At 42.6% G+C, this 22,097-nt stretch overlaps 1 protein-coding gene across 5 annotated transcripts in view; it reads left to right on the top strand.

Moving 5' to 3' along the window:
* LOC129710508 (uncharacterized) overlaps positions 1-16,044 on the top strand; it is an 84,554-nt gene extending 68,510 nt beyond the window's left edge. For 2 of the 5 annotated variants that reach the window (XM_055657507.1, XM_055657506.1), the window contains 6 exons: positions 1,413-1,505; positions 6,098-6,126; positions 7,580-7,662; positions 10,533-10,643; positions 12,582-12,670; positions 15,463-16,044. In XM_055657507.1, coding sequence (XP_055513482.1) covers positions 1,413-1,505; positions 6,098-6,126; positions 7,580-7,662; positions 10,533-10,643; positions 12,582-12,670; positions 15,463-15,633 — 576 coding nt within the window. In that variant the 3' untranslated portion in view covers positions 15,634-16,044. The remainder of the gene's footprint in view (positions 1-1,412; positions 1,506-6,097; positions 6,127-7,579; positions 7,663-10,532; positions 10,644-12,581; positions 12,671-15,462) is intronic. The other 3 variants (XR_008725687.1, XM_055657508.1, XM_055657509.1) reach the window with 3 other exon arrangements.
* Positions 16,045-22,097: the final 6,053 nt, after the last annotated feature.

Raw genomic sequence — 22,097 nt, 5'->3', positions numbered from 1 at the left:
GGCCGTGAGCCCCAGGCTCAGCTCGGCGATCGTTTGTCTGCTTCTGCTGCTGTTGAAGGTGAGACGTTGCGTCGCGCCATGGTCTTGGGCCTGTCCCACTTTGGCCATCAGTTACGCGACAGGCCGTTGGCGCACGAAGATTTCATTCAATACAAAATTTCGGAGTGCCGCGCGATACTGCGCACAACTCCATACCCCTCCGCGCTTCTCAGTGGGAACGAGCTGCCAGGGGTGGTGGTAGAAGCTGATACGATAATGGCGTTTAAGAGGATTTTAGATAAGTATATGGGGAATGGATAGATACAGACAGCACCCATAGTCAGGATCAAACCTGGCTCTCTGGTGCTGTTAGGCAGCAACTCTACCGCTGCACCACCATTTAAAAAATAATAATCATGCTAAGGATTTGCTATATTTATAAACACGTTTGATTTGAACATGAAAATTACTAAGCATATGAACTTAAGAAATATCAGTGCACCCTTGATTGCATGGCTACTCTTCTCTGTCATTTTCACATTCCTACCCTTCCATTTTCCCATAATTCTCCTAATGAAAAACAAAATCAATTTAATTTTTAAACGTGCTCAATAATTGAGCATCCACAGCTCACAGGAGCAAGAAAGTCCAAATCTATAATGAAGCCCCAGTTTCTAAACTCTCAGCATTTATCAAGCCCTCCTGAAATATTATGTTTTAATCTTATTCTTCGAAGCGACTTAAAAAATAGGCCTAATTCTGCTCAATTTATCCTCAAAGAACTGGTCTCTCATCCCTAGAATCACGCCTCTAAGGCAAGGTCTTTTTCCATAGACAAAGAAACCAAAACCAATAAGATCCTGGTATGATGGTCCCAAAGGCCCATATAATTGTAGCAAGACTTCCTTACGGCTAATGCATTATTTCCTGCATGAAAGGCTAATATACAATTTGACTTCCCAACTAAATGCTATTCCAATACATGAAGCTGCTGTAATTTGTGCAGAGGGACACCCATATCCTTCTGAATGCATGCAGTTACTTAATCATATTAAAATATTTTGCTTTTCCAGTCTTTCCATCAAAGTGGATTTATTTCATACTTCGGCTACCATCTACTTGCCCATTCACTAACCTATTTATTTTCAGACTTTTTTAATCCTCCTCACAATCAACCTTCTCACCTGGTTTTGCGTCATTAATAAGCTGGGCTACACTCTATCCCTGTAAGCAAGCCATGTAAATATTTCAAAGCCACCAAATCCAGTCAATATACACCCCTACATTATAAACATGAAGACATTCACCAGCAAACAATCCATGTTACCATAAGAAAATCATCCAAACTATAATCCTTGGTGTTATTAGTTCAATGAATAATTGAGGAATGATTGATGAACAGTACAGTTCTCATCTACTTTATTTTCATACAGGAACGGCACCTTCAATATGAGATGCAAAGAAAAGCAGAAGAACAAGTCAATCAGTTACAAGTTGAAATGAGGCACGTGATGCAACAAAGACAGGTAATGGAAAGCTAAATAGTAGATCCTTTGATGCAGATGGGGCTTGGAATATACTATACCAAAAAATATGAACCAAAATGGCAGTATGCAGGACTGTACTAAAGGGCCTTATTATTGTTGCCCTATTATTGCTCTCTATTTAGAGCAGCACTTCAGCTCATCAGACCTTTTTGCGGATCTTATATAATCCCATTTGCTCATTTTTGATTTGGGTCCTTCTATACCTTGCCTATTCAAGTCCTTGTCTAATTGTATCTTAAAAGTGACATTGGCAAGCAAGATTAAGGAGAACAGGATGATTTATTAGAAGCAAGATAGCTAGGGAAGAGTAGAAATCTTGTTAAAGGCTTTGCTGATATAATAAAGACAACGTCTACATTGTCCTCATGAATCTTCTTGGTCACCTTTTCAAAAAATTCAATCAAATTCATGTGACATGATTTCCCATGGACAAAGTTATGCTGACTTTCCACTATCAGTCCTTGCCTTTCCAAATGTTGATAGGATCGACAAACATTTGGACTAGCCCTATCATAGAGCATAGAATAATGCAGTGCATGAGCAGGCCCTTCAGCCCACAATGTCCATGCTGAATATGATGCCGTTAAAAGTTATCTATTCTGCACATGATCCACATCCCTCCATATCCATGTGGGTATCTAAAAGCCACTTAAATGCTACGGTCGTATCTGCATCCGCCACCAGCCCTGGCGGCATGTTCCAGGCACCCACCTATCTCAGTGTTAAAGAAGATTACCCCATTCACCTCCTTTAGACTTTGTCCCTCTCACCTTAAATCTATGCCCTTTAATCTTTGACACTTCCACCCTGGTAAAAAGTTTGGATTATAACCCTATCTATGCCTCATCATTTTATACATTTCTATCAGGTCTTCCTTAGCCTCCGACGCTCCAGAGAAAACAGTCTCCGTTTGTCCAACTTCTCCTTATAGTTCATACCCTCTAACCCAGGGAGCATTGTGATAAAGCTCTTTTGCGCCTTCTCCGTAGCTTCCACATCCTCCCTGAAACGGGGTGACCAGAACAACACAACCAGTACTTCAAATGCAACATAATCAAAGTCCAATAAAATAAAAAGGAACTGCAGATGCTGGTTAATACCAAAGATAGATACAAAATGCTGGAGCAACTCAGCGGGTCAGGCAGCATCTCTGGAGAAAATGGAAAGGTGACACTACGGGACCAGAAACATTACCTATCCATTTTCTCCAGAGATGCTGCCTGACCCCTGTGTTACTCCGGCATTTTGTGTCTATCCAGAGTCCTATGAAGTTGGAACATAACTTCCTGATTCTTATACTCAACCAATGAAGGCAAACGTACCATATGCCTTCTTTACCTCTGATGTACAGAGTGAACTTGGGGTGCAATTCCTCAAAGGTGTTCAGGAGAGTTTTCTTAACCAGTATCTGGAGGCCCCCACACGTGAGAGGGCAACACTGGATCTAATATTGGGAAATTGGGAAAAGCAAGTTAATGAAGTGTGTGTGGAGGAGCCTTTTGGGACCAATGACCACAGTTCGATTAGGTTTAAGATAGTTATGAATAGGGACGGAGAGGATCCACCTGTTAAAATGCTGAACTTTGGCCAACTTTGAGGGTATGAGAGAAGGTCTCACTCAAGTTGACTGGAGCAGGTTATTTGAGGGGAAAGGAACATCGGCCAAGTGGGATGTTTTTAAAAGTGTACTGAAGAAAGCTCAGGATGTGCACGTCCCTATTAGAGTGAAGGGCAAAGCAGGCAAACGTCGGGAATCATGGCTGACGAGGGAAATTGAGACGTTAGTCAAAAACAAGAAGGATGCATGGGGCAGGTATAGGCAGCTGGGATCATGCATCCCTGGAAGGGTTTTGGGAACTAAGGAGTAAACTAAAAAAGGAAATCAGAAGGGCAAAAAGGGGCCAGGAGATAGATCTTGCATTAAGTACAATCCCAAAAGAGTCAGGGTTATCGTCGAAGAAGTACTGAAGGAACTGTCGAGTTTTTAAGGTAGATAAATCTCCAGGGCCTGATCAGATATATTTGAGGAAATTGCAGGAAACTAGAGAGGAAATTGCGGGAGCCCTGGTTGAAATTTACGAGTCATCCTTAAATACATACAGGAAACTGGAGGGTGGCGGAAGACTTTTCAAGAAGGGCTGCAGGGTGGAACTATAATGTTGCGCCACTGTACTTTTCAGAGTAGGGCATAGCAGGGATAGGCCATTCGGCCCTTCGAGGCACTGCCAACAATATATCAGCTGCCAGTGAGCTATACCCTCTGATCCCCTTAGCCACAAGGGCCACATCTTGGTAAGCTTACTAGAGAGTACTACCCTCTGTGGCAGAGAGGGATTCACCACTCTCTGTGTGAAAAAAGTTCTTCTCATCTCGGTTTTTAAAGGATGCATCCTTTTGGATGCATTTGGATGGGCAAGGGCTGATTAGGGATAGTCCGCATGGTTTTGTATGTGGGAGGTCGTGTCTCACAAATCTGATTAATTTTTTTGAAGATGTGACCAAAAAGGTTGATGAGGGCAGAGCTGTAGATGTTGTGTACATGGACTTCAGTAAGGCATTTGACAAGGTTCTGCATGGTAGGCTGCTCTGGAAGGTTAGATCTCATGGGATCCAAGGAGAGATAGCTGAATGGATAACATATTGGCTCCATGATGGTGGAAGGTTGCTTCTGAGACTGGAGGCCTGTGACTAGTGGTGTGCCTCAGGGTTCGGTGCTGGGCCCGTTATTGTTTGTCATCTACATCAATGATTTGGATGAGAACATACAGGGCAAGATTAGCAAGTTTGCTGATGATACAAAAGAGAGTGGTTTTGCAGATAGTGAAGAAAGTTGTGAAAGATTGCAGCCGGATCTGGATCGATTGGCCAGGTGGGCGGAGAAATGGTTGATGGAATTTAATACAGAAAAGTGTGAGGTCTTGCATTTTGGGGCGTCGAACACGGGCAGGCCCTACACAGTAAATGGTAGGCCTCTGGGTAGTGTTGTAGAGCAGAGGGATCTAGGACTACAGGTGCATGGTTCCTTGAACGTCAAGTTGCAGGTAGATAAGGTGCCAAAAAGGCTTTTGGCACTTTGACCTTCATCAGTCAGAGTATTGAGTATAGAAGTTGGGAGGTCATGTTGCAGTTGTATGACATTGGTGAGACCGCATTTAGAATATTGTGTTCAGTTCTGGGCACCATGTTATAGGAAATATATTGTCAAGCTTGAAATGGTTCAGAAAAGATTTACGAGGATGTTGCCAGGTCTAGAGAGTGTGAGCTATATGGAGAGGTTAAGTAGGCTGGGTCTCTATTCCATGGAGCGCAGGAGGATGAGGGGAGATCTTATAGAGGTATACAAAATCATGAGAGGAATAGATCGGGTGGATGCACAGTCTTTTGCCTAGAGTAGGGGAATTGTGGACCCGAGGACATATGTTCAAGGTGAAGGGGAAAAGATTTAATAGGAATCTGAGGTAACTTTTTCACACAAAGGGTGGTGGGTGCATGGAACAAGCTGCCAGAGGAGGTAGTTGAGGTTGGGACTATCCCAACGTTTAAGAAACAATTAGACTGATACATGGATAGGACAGGTTTGAAGGGATATGGACCAAGCACAGGCAAGTGGGTCTAGTGTAGCTGGGACATTATTGCTGGTGTGGGTGAGTTGGGCCGAAGTGCCTGTTTCCACACTGTATCACTCCATGACTCTAACTGACTATTGTAATTGCCCCTGCTGTAGGTAAGTGACAGGAGCATGTGATAGTGGAAGTGTTTTGTTTTTTAGTTTAGTTTAGAGATACAGCACGGAAATAGGCCCTTCGGCCCACCGGGTCTGCACCGACAAGCGATCCCCGCACATTAACATTATCCTACATACACACTAGAGACAATTTACATGTATACCAGCCAATTAACATACAAACCTGTACGTCTTTGGAGCATGGGAGGAAACCAAAGATCTCTTAGAAAACCCATGTGGTCATGGGGAAAATGTACAAACGCCGTACAGGCAACACCCGTTGTCGGGATCTAACCCAGGTCTCGGGTGCTGCAAGCGCTGTAAGGTAGCAACTCTACCGCTACAAAAAGAAAATAGGATGAGTATAAGATTACTGTAGATGGGTGGCTGATGGTCATATGGACCAATGATCTTATTCACATGATTCACAAATGTCATAATTCCACTGATTACACTGCATTCCAAAATTCTATCGAAACCTTGAATATACAAAATGATAAAGCACTCATGACGCCGGCATAAAGAATTCCAGAGGTTCATAGTCACGCAACACGGAAACAAGCACCGCGGCCCACCATGTCCATGCCAACCATCAAATACCTGTCTATACTAATTCCATTTGGAACAAGGTGCCAGAGGTGGTTGTGGAAGGTACTATATCACATTTAAAAGACGTTTGGACAGGTGCATGGATGGCAGAGATTTAGAGGGATATGGGCCAAACGCAGGCAGTGAGGCTAGTGTAGATGGGGCATCTTGGTCAACGTGAACGATTTGGGCCAATATATGATTTATAATTTATAATCTGAATGTTTTGCTTATACAAAACTTTTTTCTTTCTCTTTAGTTTTCCACTGATGCTTACTCTCTGACGAGGTAGGAGGATCAACATCATTACTTACTCTTTATTTCTTGAAAAAATACTTTTGATCCTGTCCACTCTGAATATATTGTTCCCATCCTCCTGATCTTAATGCTCCATTGCTAGAGTGAGGTCACATCCAAACTGGAGGAACAGCACCTCATATTCTGTTTGGGTAGCTTACAACCCAATGGTATGAATATTGATTTCTCCAATTTTAGGTAACCTCTAACAACATCCCCTTTCTCTTTCTCCCACCTTTAACCACCCCCACCTCCGTGTCCCACCAATTTCTTCCCGCCACCCACATTCCTTCCTCTGGCTTCACAATTTGCAATTCTTCAATGCCTTTGTCCCACAGCTCCTGTGGGACAAAAAAAACTCTCCTCACCTGTATCAACCTATTACCAGCCAGGCTTTGTCCTGCCTCTCCTCTTCTCCAGCTTTCTTACCCCGCCTTCTACAATTAGTCTGAAGAAGGGTCCCGAACTGAAATGATGCTGCCTAACCCACTAAGATACTTCTGCACTTTGTGCCCTGTCTTTTGAATGTTATTATAGTTCCTGGCGCAACAACCTGGCAGGTCGTTCCATATACCCACCACCCTCTGAATGAAATACATGGTGGCCAGCTAAACTTAGTTTAGTGGTACAAAATTGATTACAGTGATCATAACTCCATTAGAATTGGCACAGTAACGATGACTGGAGAGTTGTTAATGGTGTTCCTTTATTTAAGAATGGAAACGGAGAGAATCCAGGGAATTATACACACGTGAGCCTCACATCAGTGGCAATGAAACTTATTGGAGAGGATTCTTCCCGTTTGAAAGATTGGGTTAATTAGGGACAGACAGCAGAGATTTGTGCATGGCTGGTCGTGTCTTGATCGAGGTTTTGAGGAGGTGATGAAGGGGATCAATGAGGGTACAGATGTTGTCTACATGGATTTTAGTAAAGCATTTGATAAAGTCCCACATGGTAGGCAATTCATGAAGATTAAGATGCACTGGATTAATAATGACTTGGTCGTAAGGATTCGGGTTCATTGATAGAAGACAGTGGGTAGTGGTGGAACATCAATATACAGGCTGGAGGTCTGTGACCAGTGGAGTTCTGCAGGGATCTGTGCTATTGAGAGAGAGAGAGAGGGACATCTGCTGTTTGAGATGTATATAAATTACCTGGACGTAAAAGTGGATTTGTTTGCAAAGTGGAAGTGGTGTCGCAAACTGTGAGAAAGGCTGTCAAAGTATACAGCAGGATACAGATCAGCTACGGAAATGAGTGGATAAATGGCAGATGGACTTCAATCCAAGTAAGTTTGATGTCTTGTACTTTGGAGGTTAAATGTGAGGAGGAAATCAAACTGCCGATACACTGCATCATGATCAGCCAAATTAAAAAAAAATATATGCATATAAACTTTAGATTTAGATGTCCTGATTTATTCTTACACTTCTTTTAGCTTTATACCACCCCCACCAGCATCATTAGAATCAACGCGTAGCAGTGGAATCAGGAAGCCTGGACAATCTGTCCCTCCAGAAGGTAATATACGTGGCACTCTTTCCCAGAAACACAAAACAGAACTACTTGCAAGATGACAAATAAACCTTTCACCTGAATTATTAAATGCTGATAAGATAAAGAACAGAGTGGATGTCAGAGTTATAGTGTTATAGTAGTGCAGAGTTCAAATTGGCCAACCTTGACTGGGATCGCTTTGATATGAAAGGCATAGAAGGGGTGGAATGTATTGTCCATCTTAGTGCTACAGGTAAAAGGGCAAGACTGAGCATTATCTCAGGGAACATAGCTGGTAAAACGATCAAAGCACCATTTGGAAAGCAGTTTGGAAATACTCATCATGACTCAGTAAGTTTCAAGGTAGTTAAAGATGGTCTATAAATTAAGGAGTGAATTGGGGGATGTCCAATTTGAATACCATAAAGTAAAAAAACTTGGCAAAAAGCAAGTGGAAACGTCTACTTGCAGGTAGGCCTCGGACAATTGCAGTCATAGTCATCCAGCATAGAAATAGGCCCTTTGGCCAACTTGTCCATGCCAAGCAGGACAATCTAAGCTAATTCCATTTTGCCACGAAGAGAGATCGAGCGATTATCCATATGGTGCCAGCAGAATAACCTAGCCCTCAACACCAGCAAAACCAAGGAACCGATTGTGGACTTTGGAAGGAGTAGGATGGGGACCCACAGCCCCGTTTATATCAACGGGTCGATGGTTGAAAGGATCAAGAGCTTCAAATTCCTGGGCGTGCACATCTCTGAAGACCTTTCCTGGTCCGAGAACACTGATGCAATTATTAAGAAAGCACATCAGCGCCTCTACTTCCTGAGAAGATTACGGAGAGTTGGTTTGTCAAGGAGGACTCTCTCTAATACCTACAGGTGGAGAGCATGCTGACCGGTTGCATCGTGGCTTGGTTCGACAACTTGAGTGCCCTGGAGAGGAAAAGACTACAAAAAGTAGTAAACACTGCCCAGTCCATCATCGGCTCTGACCTCCCTTCCATTGAGGGGATCTATCGCAGTCGCTGCCTGAAAAATGCTGGCAGTATCATCAGGACCCACACCATCCTGGCCACACACTCATCTCCCCACTACCTTCAGGTAGAAGGTACAGGAGCCTGAAAACTGCAACGACCAGGTTCAGGAATAGCTACTTCCCCACAGCCCTCAGGCTATTAAACTTAGCCTGAGGGCTGTGTTATTTGCAATCTGTTATTTACACTTTATCAGTTTATTTATTCATGTGTGTATATATTTATATAATGGTATATGGACACACTGATCTGTTCTGTAGTCATGCCTACTATGTTCAGTTGTGCTGAAGCAAAGCAAGAATTTCAATGTCCTATCAGGGACACATGACAATAAACTCTCTTGAATCTCTTGAATCTTGGCCCTCATCCCTCTCGTTGTTAATCGCAATCCTGGGGAAATTAATATGTGCATTCACCCTATCTATTCCGCTAATGATATTATACAACTCTGTAAGATTGCCCCTCTGCCTCCCACACTCCGAGAAATAAAATCCTAACCTATACACACCCACTCCCTATAACTCAGTCCCACGATTCCTGGCAACATTTTTGTAAATCTTTTAGAACCATTGATTTGCGCAACACGGCAACAGGCCTTCGGCCCAACTTTGCCCATGCCACCCAATGTGTCCTATCTACACTAATCCCACCTGTCCGTGTTTGGCCCGTAATCCCTCTAAACATGATCCTTTTGATATACCTGTCTAAATGCCTTCTACATGTTGTGTAGTACGTCCCTTGTTGGCTCGTTTCATATACCCACTACCCTCTGTGTGCTCTCTGCAAACTTAATGTCAACTTTCCTATCGAGAATAACCTAAACTTATCACACCCTCCAAGTGTAGCCTCACCAACATCTTGTACTAATGCACTGCAATGATCCAACTTCTATATTTAATTATCTCACTGATGAATGCCAGCATGACAAAAGCCTTCCTCGCCCCGCTGTAGACTACAAGACTGCTTTCAGGCAACCATGTTTTTGTACTTTTAGGTCCCTGTGTTTTCTCAGATCCCCTCTAAATCTCTTGCCCCATCCTAAACCTATGTTCTAGTTTTGGTAACGTTTCAGTTTTGGACCCCTTGATCTGGTGAAGATTGGAGTGAAACAATAATTTCTTCTCCTTCCACCTTACCTACTGGGTATCATAGAGTTATGGGGCTGTACAACATACAAACAGGCACAAAATACTGGAGTAACTCAGCGGGTCAGGCAGAATTTCTGGAGAAAAGGAATAGGTGAACTTTCAGGTTGGAACTCTTCTTCCGACCCTCTGAAGAAAGGTTCTGACCCAAAACACCACCTATGCCTTTTCTCCAAAGATGCTGCCTGACCCACTGAGTCACTCCAGCATTTTGTGTCTCTCTTTGGTATAAACCAGCATCTGCAGTTCCGTCCTATGCACTTTGCCACACCACGTCAATATTGACCATTTTGCACATCTATATGAATCCAATTTGTCAATACTAAGATTATACCTTTCTATGCCTTGCCTATGTAAATTGCTGCCTCAATGCCTCTCAAATGAAGTCATTGTACACAATGCCACCATTTCCTCTGGCAGTATGTTCCATATATGTAAAATGTTTCCAAAAGTTTCTGTTTTTATTTTAGATTTCCAGCAACTGCATTTTGCTGGATGATTTTTTTAATTTATGTTATACTAACCAAAATGTATTTAACTTATTCTCATTTTTCTGATAATTTGGTGCTGCTCTTCTCCTTAGCCAATAAATCGTTCCTGAGGGACCGTCCAAAAACTGGCTGGAGAAAAGCGTTCACTCATTTTAATCAGAAGAAGTTTTAATGGGCAAACTTCGCCGCCAAATATTATTGCTATCTTTGTTTAATCAGATTTAAAGATCACAACGCCCATCTTGACTATGAATCAACATCAACCTACAGGCAAAGGAGGCCATGTCACTCTGGACATTCTACATTATCTGATGCACACCACTAATTCAAGTGAGTATATTATTTGTAAGAGGGAACTGCAAATGGTGGTTTACTCATCGGCTCAGGCAGAGTCTCTGTAGGAATAGGTGACGTTTCGGATCGAGACCCTTCTTCAGACTGACAGTCAGGGGAAAGGAAAATGATGAAAAGGTACATAGAACAAATGAATGAAAGGTATGCAAAAAGGAACGGTGATCAAGGAAAGGTGGAGCCCTTAATGGTACATAGTTAGCTGTGGGGGAGGTGATAACGAGTTATACACACAGTGAAACGCAACAGGATGACAGTGAAACTAGTGCAACAACTAGGGGGAGGGAGGGACGGAGAGGGGATGTAGGGGTTAGATAAATCAATATTCATATCCCTGGGGTGTAAGCTACCCAAGCGAAAAATGAGGTGCTGTTCCTCCAATTTGCGCTGGGCCTCACTCTGACAATGGAGGAGCCCCAGGATAGAAAGGTCAGCGTGGGACTAGGGAGACAAGTTAAAGTGTTTGGCATGACGGACTAGGTAAAAGTGTTGGAGGAGTTTCAAGTGAACTTCTGCCTCGCCTGAAAGGACTGTTAGAGTTCCTGGACAGAATCGAGGGAGTAGGTATTGGGACAGGTGTTGCATCTCCTGCGGTAGCAGGCGAAGGTGCCCACATTGCAAATAAATAGCCCACAGAAACACTGCCACGAGCTGAACTGTTATGAACTATTAACCATAATGTTATTAAAACCACTGCTCGCCCCCAAATGACGTCTTCTCCGCCTCCAATCATTCCTCAAAATGCTACACAGCTCCTTCACTATAAAGACTCCATGTAAATCAAACACTTCACATTAACTATTCCCCAAGTTCCCACTCCACTTCACACCATCCCTTCAACTTTCACCTCCATTATAGATTCCAGCCTCCAATTACAATTACTGTCAAGCTTCACTTGTTCGAGCCTTCGAACCTTGCCAGCAAAATACTGTCAGCCCAAAGTCCAAACATTGTTGCTGACATTTCCAACCTCAGAATGATGTCCAAGTATACACTCACCTACCCGTACTTCAAAAATGAATTTTCAAATGGATTAAGAGATCAGTTGCTATTGTACCTGCCTTCTCTCCATACCCTCATACCAGATTTGTTGCTATTGATTATGTAATCATGAATTGTAAACGTAAAATCCGTGCTTAATATTTTAATTTGCATCACAGAAGGCAACTGGGGAAAATAGGGAGTTAAGACGGAAAAATCCCAGAGAGAGGGAAATACGAAGGAGGGCCTTGGGTAGAGTAAGTTAGAAGGATTTAGAGGTTTGTTGGACTTTGGTAAAAAATTGTAAATTGTCCCTAGTGTGTAGAATAGTGAAAGTGTTCTCCGATCGTTGGTCGGCGCGGATTCGGTGGGCCGAAGGGCCTGTTTCTAAGGATTGTTCCTATTTTATTATTTCATTTAATAACTTCCTATTTCTACGACAATTCAGGGCCCATTTACAGGCAACACAGTGGCACAACTTCAGTCTCACAGGGCCAGCGTTTGATCCTGATCTCGGTTTCTGTCGCTGCGGAGTCTGCATGTTTCCCTGTGACTGTGTGGGTTTCCTCCGGGTGCTCCGGTTTCCTCCCACATCTCAAAGATATGCAAGTTCGTAGGTTAATTGGCTTCTGTAAATTGCCCCGAGTGTGTAAGGAACGGATGAAAAAATAGGATAACACAGAACTAGTGTGAACTAGTTTGGCATGGACTCGGTGGGATGAAGGGCCTCTTTCCATGCTATATCTCTCTGTCTTTTGCGCTAAACTTAACACACATTTAGTGATCAATTTATAGGTAGAGTAACAACAAATACTATTCCATATTTTTAAGACTTAAAATGTGTGAGGTGGCCTAGTTTGATGTTTCAAGCCTAGAGTTTGATATGTTCTTTACATATGTTATACAAAGCTAATATGATTTACATTATTTCTGTAGTTGCAAATGGTTTTGGAGAGCAAACTTTGTTGAACAAGACAACACAGGAACAACTTCAAACATATCAACAAGATGTCAGAAATGCACAGGTAGCAAATGATGTGTGTTGTTCATTCTATCGTACTACTGAGCCAGATACACAAGATAGATTTATGATCAGAAATGAAAATTACAGGTTATGTGAAGGGTTGTTGATGTGGCCCTAATATTTAGAATATATTATTTTTAATTGGGAATACATGAATTTATAGAGGTTGAAGGAATTTTGAAGGTGATTGAAAGTTGTAGAATATGTGTAATTTTAATTAATGGGAGGATTTAGTTTAGTTTAGATACAGCGTGGAAACAGGCCCTTCCACCCATCAAGTCCGTGCCGACCACCGATCCCATACTAGCACTATCCCATACACTAGGAATAATTTACAATCTTCACCTGAGCCAATTGACCGACACACCTGTACGTCTTTGGGATGTGAGGGGAAACCGGAGCTCCCGGGGAACACCCACGGAGAGAATATATACAAACTCCATACAGACAGCGGCCGTGGTCAGGATCGAATCCGGTTCTCCGGCACTGTAAGGCAGCAACTCTACTGCTGCGCCACCGTGTTTATTTCATATATTGGGAGATGGACATTGCTGACAAGGGTACCATTTATTTTCTGTCCTTAACTACCATTGAGAGGCGGTAATATGCAAGAATGATGAACCACCGCGGCTGATGCTAATCGGTGGAGAAATCTAGGATTGGATTTCTTTTGTTGGCAATAAATACATTCTTGAGCAATAAGGATAAATGGTTACATTCTCGCTTTACCTGGAATTTGCCCAGCACAAATGTTCCTTGCCACTCATCAGCCTGTGTTTGAATACTTTCTGACATTTATCATTGCTTAACTTGTTGAGGAGTTGCAAATGGAATTCAGCATTATGCAACAACAGTGAACAACCCCTTAAGGGCCTGTCCCACGAGCATGCGACTCCATGCGGCAAGCACGACCTAAAGGGTCGGTAGCTTGTACCTCACTTGAATTTTCTCAACATTCATCCTTGTTTCGTATTTCTGCAATATTGAACTACATAATGGCTTCTAAAGTAGTAAATTACATTTGCATGGGATGTCCTTCATCCCAGGTGCTTCTCCAGGGCAGCTCCCAGGCTCTGGAACTCCCTCCCCCAACTGATCCGCAATTCCGTGTCCCTCACCATCTTCCAGTCCCGCCTCAAGACCCATCTCTTCACCTCTGCCTATCCTTAGCCCCACGTCCCCCTCCCTTTTCACCTGTGCTTGAATTGCCTCATATTGTGTTTTGAATTGAATTCTGTCTTTAATTTGTGTACTAGTCAGGTCTCTACTATTTATTTCATTCCGCTTACATGTTTTTCCTCTACTTGCTAAATTTTTGTAAGGTGTCCTTGAGACTATTGAAAGGCGCCCATAAATAAAATTTATTATTATTATTATGTTTATTAATAATTGGCAGGGCCCTGAGAATGTTATAGAACAAAGAGATATGAACAATAGTACATAATTTTCTGAAAGTGGCAACAAAGATCAAAATGTTGGGAAGGTGGTGTGTGGCATGCTTGCCTTCATCAGTCAGCGCACTGAGTAAAGGAATTAAACAACACTTTAACTCTCCCTCCCATTCCCACACTGAACTTTCTGTCCTGGGCCTCCTCTATTGTCAGAGTAAGGCCCAGCACCTCATATTTTGCTTGAGTATGAACACTAACTTCTAGTCTTGCTTTCCCTCTCTCTCTCCATCCCCTTCCCAGTCTACCAGTCTTACTGTCTCCGACTATATTTTACCACTGTACCGCCCACTCCTGACATCACTCTGAAGAAGGGCCTCAACCCAAAACGTCACCCATTCCTTCTCTCCAGAGATGCTGCCTGTCCCACTGAGTTACTCCAGCATTTTGTATCTACCAAGGAATGAAGATGTCATGTTGCAGCTGTTAGATAGATAGATCCTTTTATAGATAGATAGATGTTCAAGTTGTTGGTGAGACTACACTGTATTGTGTACAGTTCTGGTTACCCAGCTACAGGAAGGATGCCATTAAGCTGGAAAAGGTGCAGAAAAGATTCACCAGAATGTCACCAGCACTGAAGAGCTGGAGTTATAATGAAAGGCTGATAATAGACATTAAGACTTTTTCCTTAAGAGCATGAAAGATTGAGGGGTAACCTTATAGGACAATATAGATTCATGAGGGGCATTGATAAGACTGATATTCACATTTTTTCACCTAATCAAAGGCAACAGCCATTCAGCCCATGCTGGTCCCAGGGAAGAAATTCCAGTCCCATTTCCCTTCTCCTAATTTCTCTGCATCCATCCGATGTATTCCCTCACATGCCTATCAATTCTTCCAATTCTTTTTGCAACTTGCCTGCACTATGGTGTAATTAACCTACCAATGTATTTGAGACATGGATGGAGATGGAAGCATGGGATCTAGCATGAGCTAGCTACTGAATACAAATTTGGCTCAGTGGTAGATGTCACATGGTAGAAACCCAGATGTAACAGAGAAAACATTTAAACTACTCAGTCAACAGCCAAGGTCATGATCAAACCCGGATATCTACAGGCGTTAAACTGCAGCAGTAACTGCTATACCACTCTCTGACACTTGCAGCTCGCACCTGGGATGAAGGACATCCCATGCAAATGTAATTTACTACTTTAGAAGCCATTATGTAGTTCAATATTGCAGAAATAGGAAACAAGGATGAATGTTGAGAAAATTCAAGTGAGGTACAAGTTGAGATAATCGTCTCATCCTACCTGTGTAGCTAGAATGTGGTGAATATTGTGTTTAAGTGTTGCCACTCCTTGGGAACTAAATTATTTTCTTCCTTTACGGACAGTTTCAACTGTTTGGACACCACCTGGATAGTGACGAACTGGATACAATCCATGAACCAAAAAGATCGGAATTAAGCAGAAAGCTGACCGATGCAGTCCAAAGAGGTGTGGAGACACGATACAGAGCCCATCTCTCACAGCAGGAAGTGTTTTCAAACACTCACATGCTCTAACACAACCTGCTCAGCAAATGGGCTGCCATGTAGTGTATATAAATGAACTGCAAATGCTGATTTATACTGAAGATAGACACAAAGTGCTGGAGTAAATCAGTGGGTCAGGCAGCATCTCTGGAGAAAAAGAATGGTTGACGTTTCAGGCCGGGACCTTTCTTCAAGGAACCTTCAAGAAGGGCAACCCCAGCCCAAAATGTCATCCATCCTTTTTCTTCAGAGATGCTGCCTGACCCGCTGTGTTACTCCAGCACTTTGTGTCTATCTTTGGGCTACAATGCAATCTCTATGAATTCACAAATTCACTCCATGAATTCTGATTTCTCTGCCCAAAAGAGACTCATTATTCTGAAATGTGCAGACGGGTCTGCATTAATTAAATTGAAGTTCAATTCATATCATTGGCAAAACAGATTTAGGCTCAGTGTTTTTCTGTTGTTCTTAATAAGTCGAGAATTAGTCATAATAGAATTATTGACAGACTGTTATTGTCATGTGTACCGAGTGACGATCAAATGCTTTGTTTTGCATGTTACACCATACGTACTGTAGATACAATCAATTCAAACTCGTACAATAAATAGATGAAAGGGCAAGATACAGTGTGCGGACTATAGTTCCCAGCATTGTAGTGCATCAGTTCCAGAAACAAAGTCCAATGCTCACAATGGGGTAGAGGTGAATCAGACAGTACCATAGCTTTTGGAAGGACCATTCAGAATCCTGATAACAGAGGGGACGATGGATTGATAGAGTAGTTTAGCAAGCTTACACAAGACCAAACTAAAAGCGAGAAAAAGTTTAAGGCACAGAAGAAATTATAGTGGAAAATAAGGAAACTACATTGACAGAATCATTTGTATCTGCATCAATTAAAGGAAATGACATTTGAGAAATAATGTTTTTAAGAAAGAACTGCAGATTCTGGAAAAATCAAAGGTAGACAAAAATGCTGGAGAAACTCAGCGGATGAGGCAGCGTCTCTGGAGCGAAGGAATAGGTGATGTTTCGGGTCGAGACCCTCCTTCAGGCTGATGTGGAGGTGGCGGGAAGAAAGAGGCGGAGACAGTAGGCTGTGGGAGAGCTGGGAAGGGGAGGGGAAGGAGGGAGAAAGCAAGGACTACTTGAAATTGGAGGTCAATGTTCATACCGCTGGGGTGTAAACTGCCCAAGCGAAATACGAGATGCTGCTCCTTAAATTTGCAGTGGGACTCACTCTGGCCATGGAGGAGGCCCAGGACAGAAAGGTCAGATTCGGAATGGGAGGGGGAGTTGAAGTGCTGGGCCACCGGGAGATCAGGTTGGTTAATGCGAACATCAGGGCATAAAAGCTAAAACAAAATCCACAATTCAGTCCAGATGCTTTTACATTGCTGCACTACAAATGCTTTTCCAGATATAATTTTAAAATGAAGGTTTCTGCATCCTTTCTGTTTAGTTTATTGTTTTTCTTCCCTCAAATGTCTTTTCATCTCATAACCACCCCTCCCTGCCACCAAATTATTTGATTGATTGATTGATTGATCAAGACCGTATTATGTGACATGCCAGTGAAATTCTGTTTTGCATACCATATACAAAGTATGCAGTCATCACGTGTCGGGCGCCAATAAAGTGACAAAAGTATTCAATACAGTCCCCAGCGCATCCCCCTCGCAGGATCCACCTTTGTTCCATCAGTCCCCTTCCCACCTCCAATGCCTGGTCCCCCGCCATGCGACGTCCCTCTGTTCTCTTGACAACCCCCTACGCTGGGTCCAACGCACGTAGTTATTGACCCTTTGGTTAAGTTAATTATCTTTTTCCAATTGACTTGATTCATACAAGTCTATCAGCGAAGAACATCAGTGTCCAGCCCGGGATGAATCCAGAATGTGGTTGGTTCAGAGCTGCCGTCTAATGCATGCCCTGCCAGTGGTTGCATATCACATGAACGCAAGTGAAAAGAATCACAAATCAGCTCTCAATTACCCATCTCTACTCTGACAAATCTATCCTCCAAATTAAACATTTCCACTCTTGTATGTCTTATCCACTTTGATGCTCTAAGTGGTGTTGTACACAGAAGTAGATCACCTCCTTGTATCTAGGACAGTAAACTAACCCAAATGCTGCACCTTCCTAACCATCGTGCTTAACTACCCAGCTACCTCTAGGGATCTCACAGCATAAAACTTCCCACGTTAACCTTATCCAGATTAATGGTGACTGTTATATTCAGAACTGGTTTACTGATGGAAGGACGATATTCAGGTAGAGGTCTTCGACCAGTGGAATTCCACAGGGATCTGGTATTTGTGATATGTGACTTGAACAATAGCTGCAGACGAGTATAAGTGATAATGGAAAGTTTAAAGTCAGGAAGTGATAATGCTAGTTTATAGGACTGGTTAGGTTGCATTTGGGGTATTGCATGTAGTTATGACTTCCCCCGTACAAGGAGAATGTAGAAGCTTTGGAAGGATACAGAGGTGATTAACCGGGATTTTGCCTGGATTACGGGGTCCACACAGCGATACGGGCTTTAAACATAACGCTATGGGCTTTAAGCAACGCTATAGGTCAGACTGTTCGGACAAAACTCTCGTATAACTGGCACAGGTAGACAGTTAGAACCTTTTTTGCAGTATGGAGATATCAAATACAAGGTGGCCTGACAATAAGGTGATAGGGGCAAAATTTAAAGAGATGTACAGGGTAAGTTTTGTTTAACAAAAGGTTGGCAAATGCCTTTTGTTTTTACAACAGGGTGGTCGAAATGGATATGAAAGTGGCATGAGACTCTTGGATGTCCACGCAGATAAGAATTGGTATTAGCATCATTTTCAGCACAAAGGGCCTGATCCAGGGTCTATGTTTTATGTTCTATCCCATGAAACATCTATGTTTTATGTACTATCCCATTCAATCATTTCCTGTTTGCCTCCAAAGACATCAGCTTTCTCTGGATTGAATTCCATTTGCCTCCTCTTTCAACCTGACGAACAGTCAGGGACAGAACTTCAGTGGACTGATCAGTTTTTAAATTATTGTAAGTTTTCCCAATTAATATCCCAAGTGCATTTAATTCCTAATCTTCACTGGTGCAAAGTTCAATGGATTGTTGATTCTTGGATTATACCTATTGCCCTTTTAGAATATGGCCCTTTGCTCCCGTCTTATGGTGCCTAAATTGAAATGAATGTAAATGTTTTGGTCACAGTGCATATGGCAATTTAACACTCTCATTCTTGGCCTGTGGCTAAAGGAGATGCAGACATTTTCAGAGCTCCAACCATCCTGGCTTCCTGTAGCATCTTGGGATAGATCAAGTCAGGCCCAGTAGATTTATCCACCATAATGTGCTTGAATACTTTTAACATTCCCTTCTTGATACATACATGTTCCAATATATGAAAGTACCCCTCCCTTAAGTCTCCAGCTTCGATATCCTCTCTGGTTAATATTCACAGCCTTTTATAGCTATTATTTTTATTTCTATAAACTTCAAAGGAATCATTCTATACCAATTTCTTCTAGCTAGCGCGCACTTCTTTTTCCTTGGTCAAAGCTCAGTTAGTCAAGGATCCTTAATCTACCATTTTTTGCTTTTTGCCCTTCTGGGACTGAACTCCAACCTCTTTCTGTAGCCGAAACCCTCTGATCCAGGCAGCTTTCTGCACGTTCTCCAAAGCCTGCACATCTTTCCTGTAATGACCAGAACTGCTAACAATACTCCAAATATGACTTAACCAAAGTTTAATAAAATGGCATCATGACTAATAGCAGGAGTTAAAATTGGCATGTAACAACGGTAATGCCACAGTGGTTATGTGAGATTTCAATACTTCAAATTCCTGGGCGTGCACATCTCTGAAGATCTTTCCTGGTCTGAGAACACGAACGCAATTATCAAAAAAAAGCTCATCAGCGCCTCTACTTCCTGAGAAGATTACGGAGAGTCGGTTTGTCAAGGAAGACTCTCTCTAACTTCTACAGGTGCACAGTCGAGAGCATACTGACCGGTTGCATCGTGGCTTGGTTCGGCAATTTGAGCGCCCTGGAGAGGAAAAGACTACAAAAAGTAGTAAACACTGCCCAGTCCATCATCGGTTCTGACCTTCCTTCCATCGAGGGGATTTATCGCAGTCACTGCCTCAAAAAGGCTGGCAGTATCATCAAAGACCCACACCATCCTGGCCACACACTCATCTCCCTGCTACCTTCAGGTAGAAGGTACAGGAGCCTGAAGACTGCAACAACCAGGTTCAGGAATAGCTACTTCCCCACAGCCATCAGGCTATTAAACCTGGTTCGGAAAAAACTCTGATTAATAATAACCACTTTCTGTTATTTGCATTTTACCAGTTTATTTATTCATGTGTGTATATATTTATATCATGGTATATGGACACATTTATCTGTTTTGTAGTAAATGCCTACTATTTTCTGTGTGCTTAAGCAAAGCAAGAATTTCATTGTCCTATAGTGCAGTATAATGTGGACAATGTGAGGTTATCCATTTTGGTGGCAAAAACAGGAAAGCAGACTATTATCTAAATGGTGGCCGATTGGGAAAGGGGGAGATGCAGCGAGACCTGGGTGTCATGGTACACCAGTCATTGAAGGTAGGCATGCAGGTGCAGCAGGCAGTAAAGAAAGCAAATGGTATGTTAGCTTTCATTGAAAAAGGATTTGAGTATAGGAGCAGAGGTTCTACTGCAGTTGTACAGGGCCTTGGTGAGACCACACCTGGAGTATTGCGTACAGTTTTGGTCTCCAAATCTGAGGAAGGACATTATTGCCATAGAGGGAGTGCAGAGACGGTTCACCAGACTGATTCCTGGGATGTCAGGACTGTCTTATGAAAAAGACTGGATAGACTTGGTTTATACGCTCTAGAATTTAGAAGATTGAGAGGGGATCTTATAGAAACTTACAAAATTCTTAAGGGGTTGGACAGGCTAGATGCAGGAAGATTGTTCCCGATGTTAGGGAAGTCCAGGACAAGGGGTCACAGCTCAAGGATAAAGGGGAAATCTTTTAAAACCGAGATGAGAAGAACTTTTTTCACGCAGAGTGGTGAGTCTCTGGAACTCTCTGCCAGAGGGTAGTTGAGGCCAGTTCATTGGCTATATTTAAGAGGGAGTTAGATGTGGCCCTTGTGGCTAAGGGGATCAGGGGGTATGGAGAGAAGGCAGGTACGGGATACTGAGTTGGATGATCAGCCATGATCATATTGAATGGCGGTGCAGGCTCGAAGGGCCGAATGGCCTACTCCTGCACCTAATTTCTATGTTTCTATACAGGGACACATGACAATAAACTCACTTGAACTTGATATGCAGGTAGTCTGGGAAAACCAGGTTGCTTCTGTACCCCAAGAAAGGGAGTTTGTAGAGTGCCTCCAAGATGAATTCTTAGAGCAGCTTACACTAGAGCCTACCAGAGAGAAGGCAATTCTGGATTTAGTGTTGTCTAATGAACCAGATTTAATGATGGAACTCAAGGTAAAGGAACCGCTAGGAGGTAGTGACCTTAATACAATAAGTTTTAATCTGCAATTTGAGAGGGAGGTTAAATAAGAACAAAGGAGACTATGAAGGCATGAGAGAGTAGGCCAAGGTTGACTGGAAAAGGATCACAGCAGGAATGACAGTGGAACAGCAGTGGCAGGAATTTCTGGGCATAATCCAGAACATGCAGGATCATTTCCTTCCAAAGAGGAATAAAGATTCTTAGAGGCAACCATGGCTGACATGGGAAGTTAGGGATGGAATAAAACTAAAAGAAAAAGTGTATAATATAGCAAAGAGTAGCAAGAAGCAAGAGGATTGGGAAACTTTCAAAGGACAACAGAATGTAACAAAAAGGGCAATACAGGGTGAAAAGTTGATGTACAAGGGTAAGCTGGCCAAGAATATAAGGACAGTAAAAGCTTCTTCAGGTATGTTAAGAGAAAAAGATTAAAAACAAATGTGGGTCCCTCGAAGGCAAAAACAGGTGAAATCATTATTAGGAACAAGGAAATGGCAGAGGAGTTGAACAGGTACTTTGGTTCTGTCTTCACTAAGGAAGACAATCTCCCAGATGTACTAGAGGACAGAGGATCTATGGAGACAGAGTAACTGAAATAAATTTGCATTAGGCAAGAAATAGTATTGGGTAGACTGATGGGACTGAAGGTTGATAAATCCCCAGGGCCTGACGGTCTGTATCAATATCTCCAAAGGCCATGGAAGATTTCCCCATTCTCAGAGCACAAGCTTTAAACATCGGAACTTCTTGTAGAAACCAAATTTATCAGGACATACAAACCATCTGTCCCGGGGTTTCTGAAAAAACTCCATGCTAATTCGATCATAAAAACCCTCCCCCCTCCCAACTGCTGGATATGCAGGAAACTCCCATCCACCCAGCCATGATGCAAAATCACATGACCAACCTTCCCCTTGACAGTTGCTTAACCCATTGATTTCTTCTTG

The sequence above is a fragment of the Leucoraja erinacea genome, chromosome 28 (assembly GCF_028641065.1).
Source record: "Leucoraja erinacea ecotype New England chromosome 28, Leri_hhj_1, whole genome shotgun sequence".
Taxonomy (NCBI): domain Eukaryota; kingdom Metazoa; phylum Chordata; class Chondrichthyes; order Rajiformes; family Rajidae; genus Leucoraja; species Leucoraja erinaceus.
This window is presented reverse-complemented; position numbering and strand designations above follow the sequence as displayed.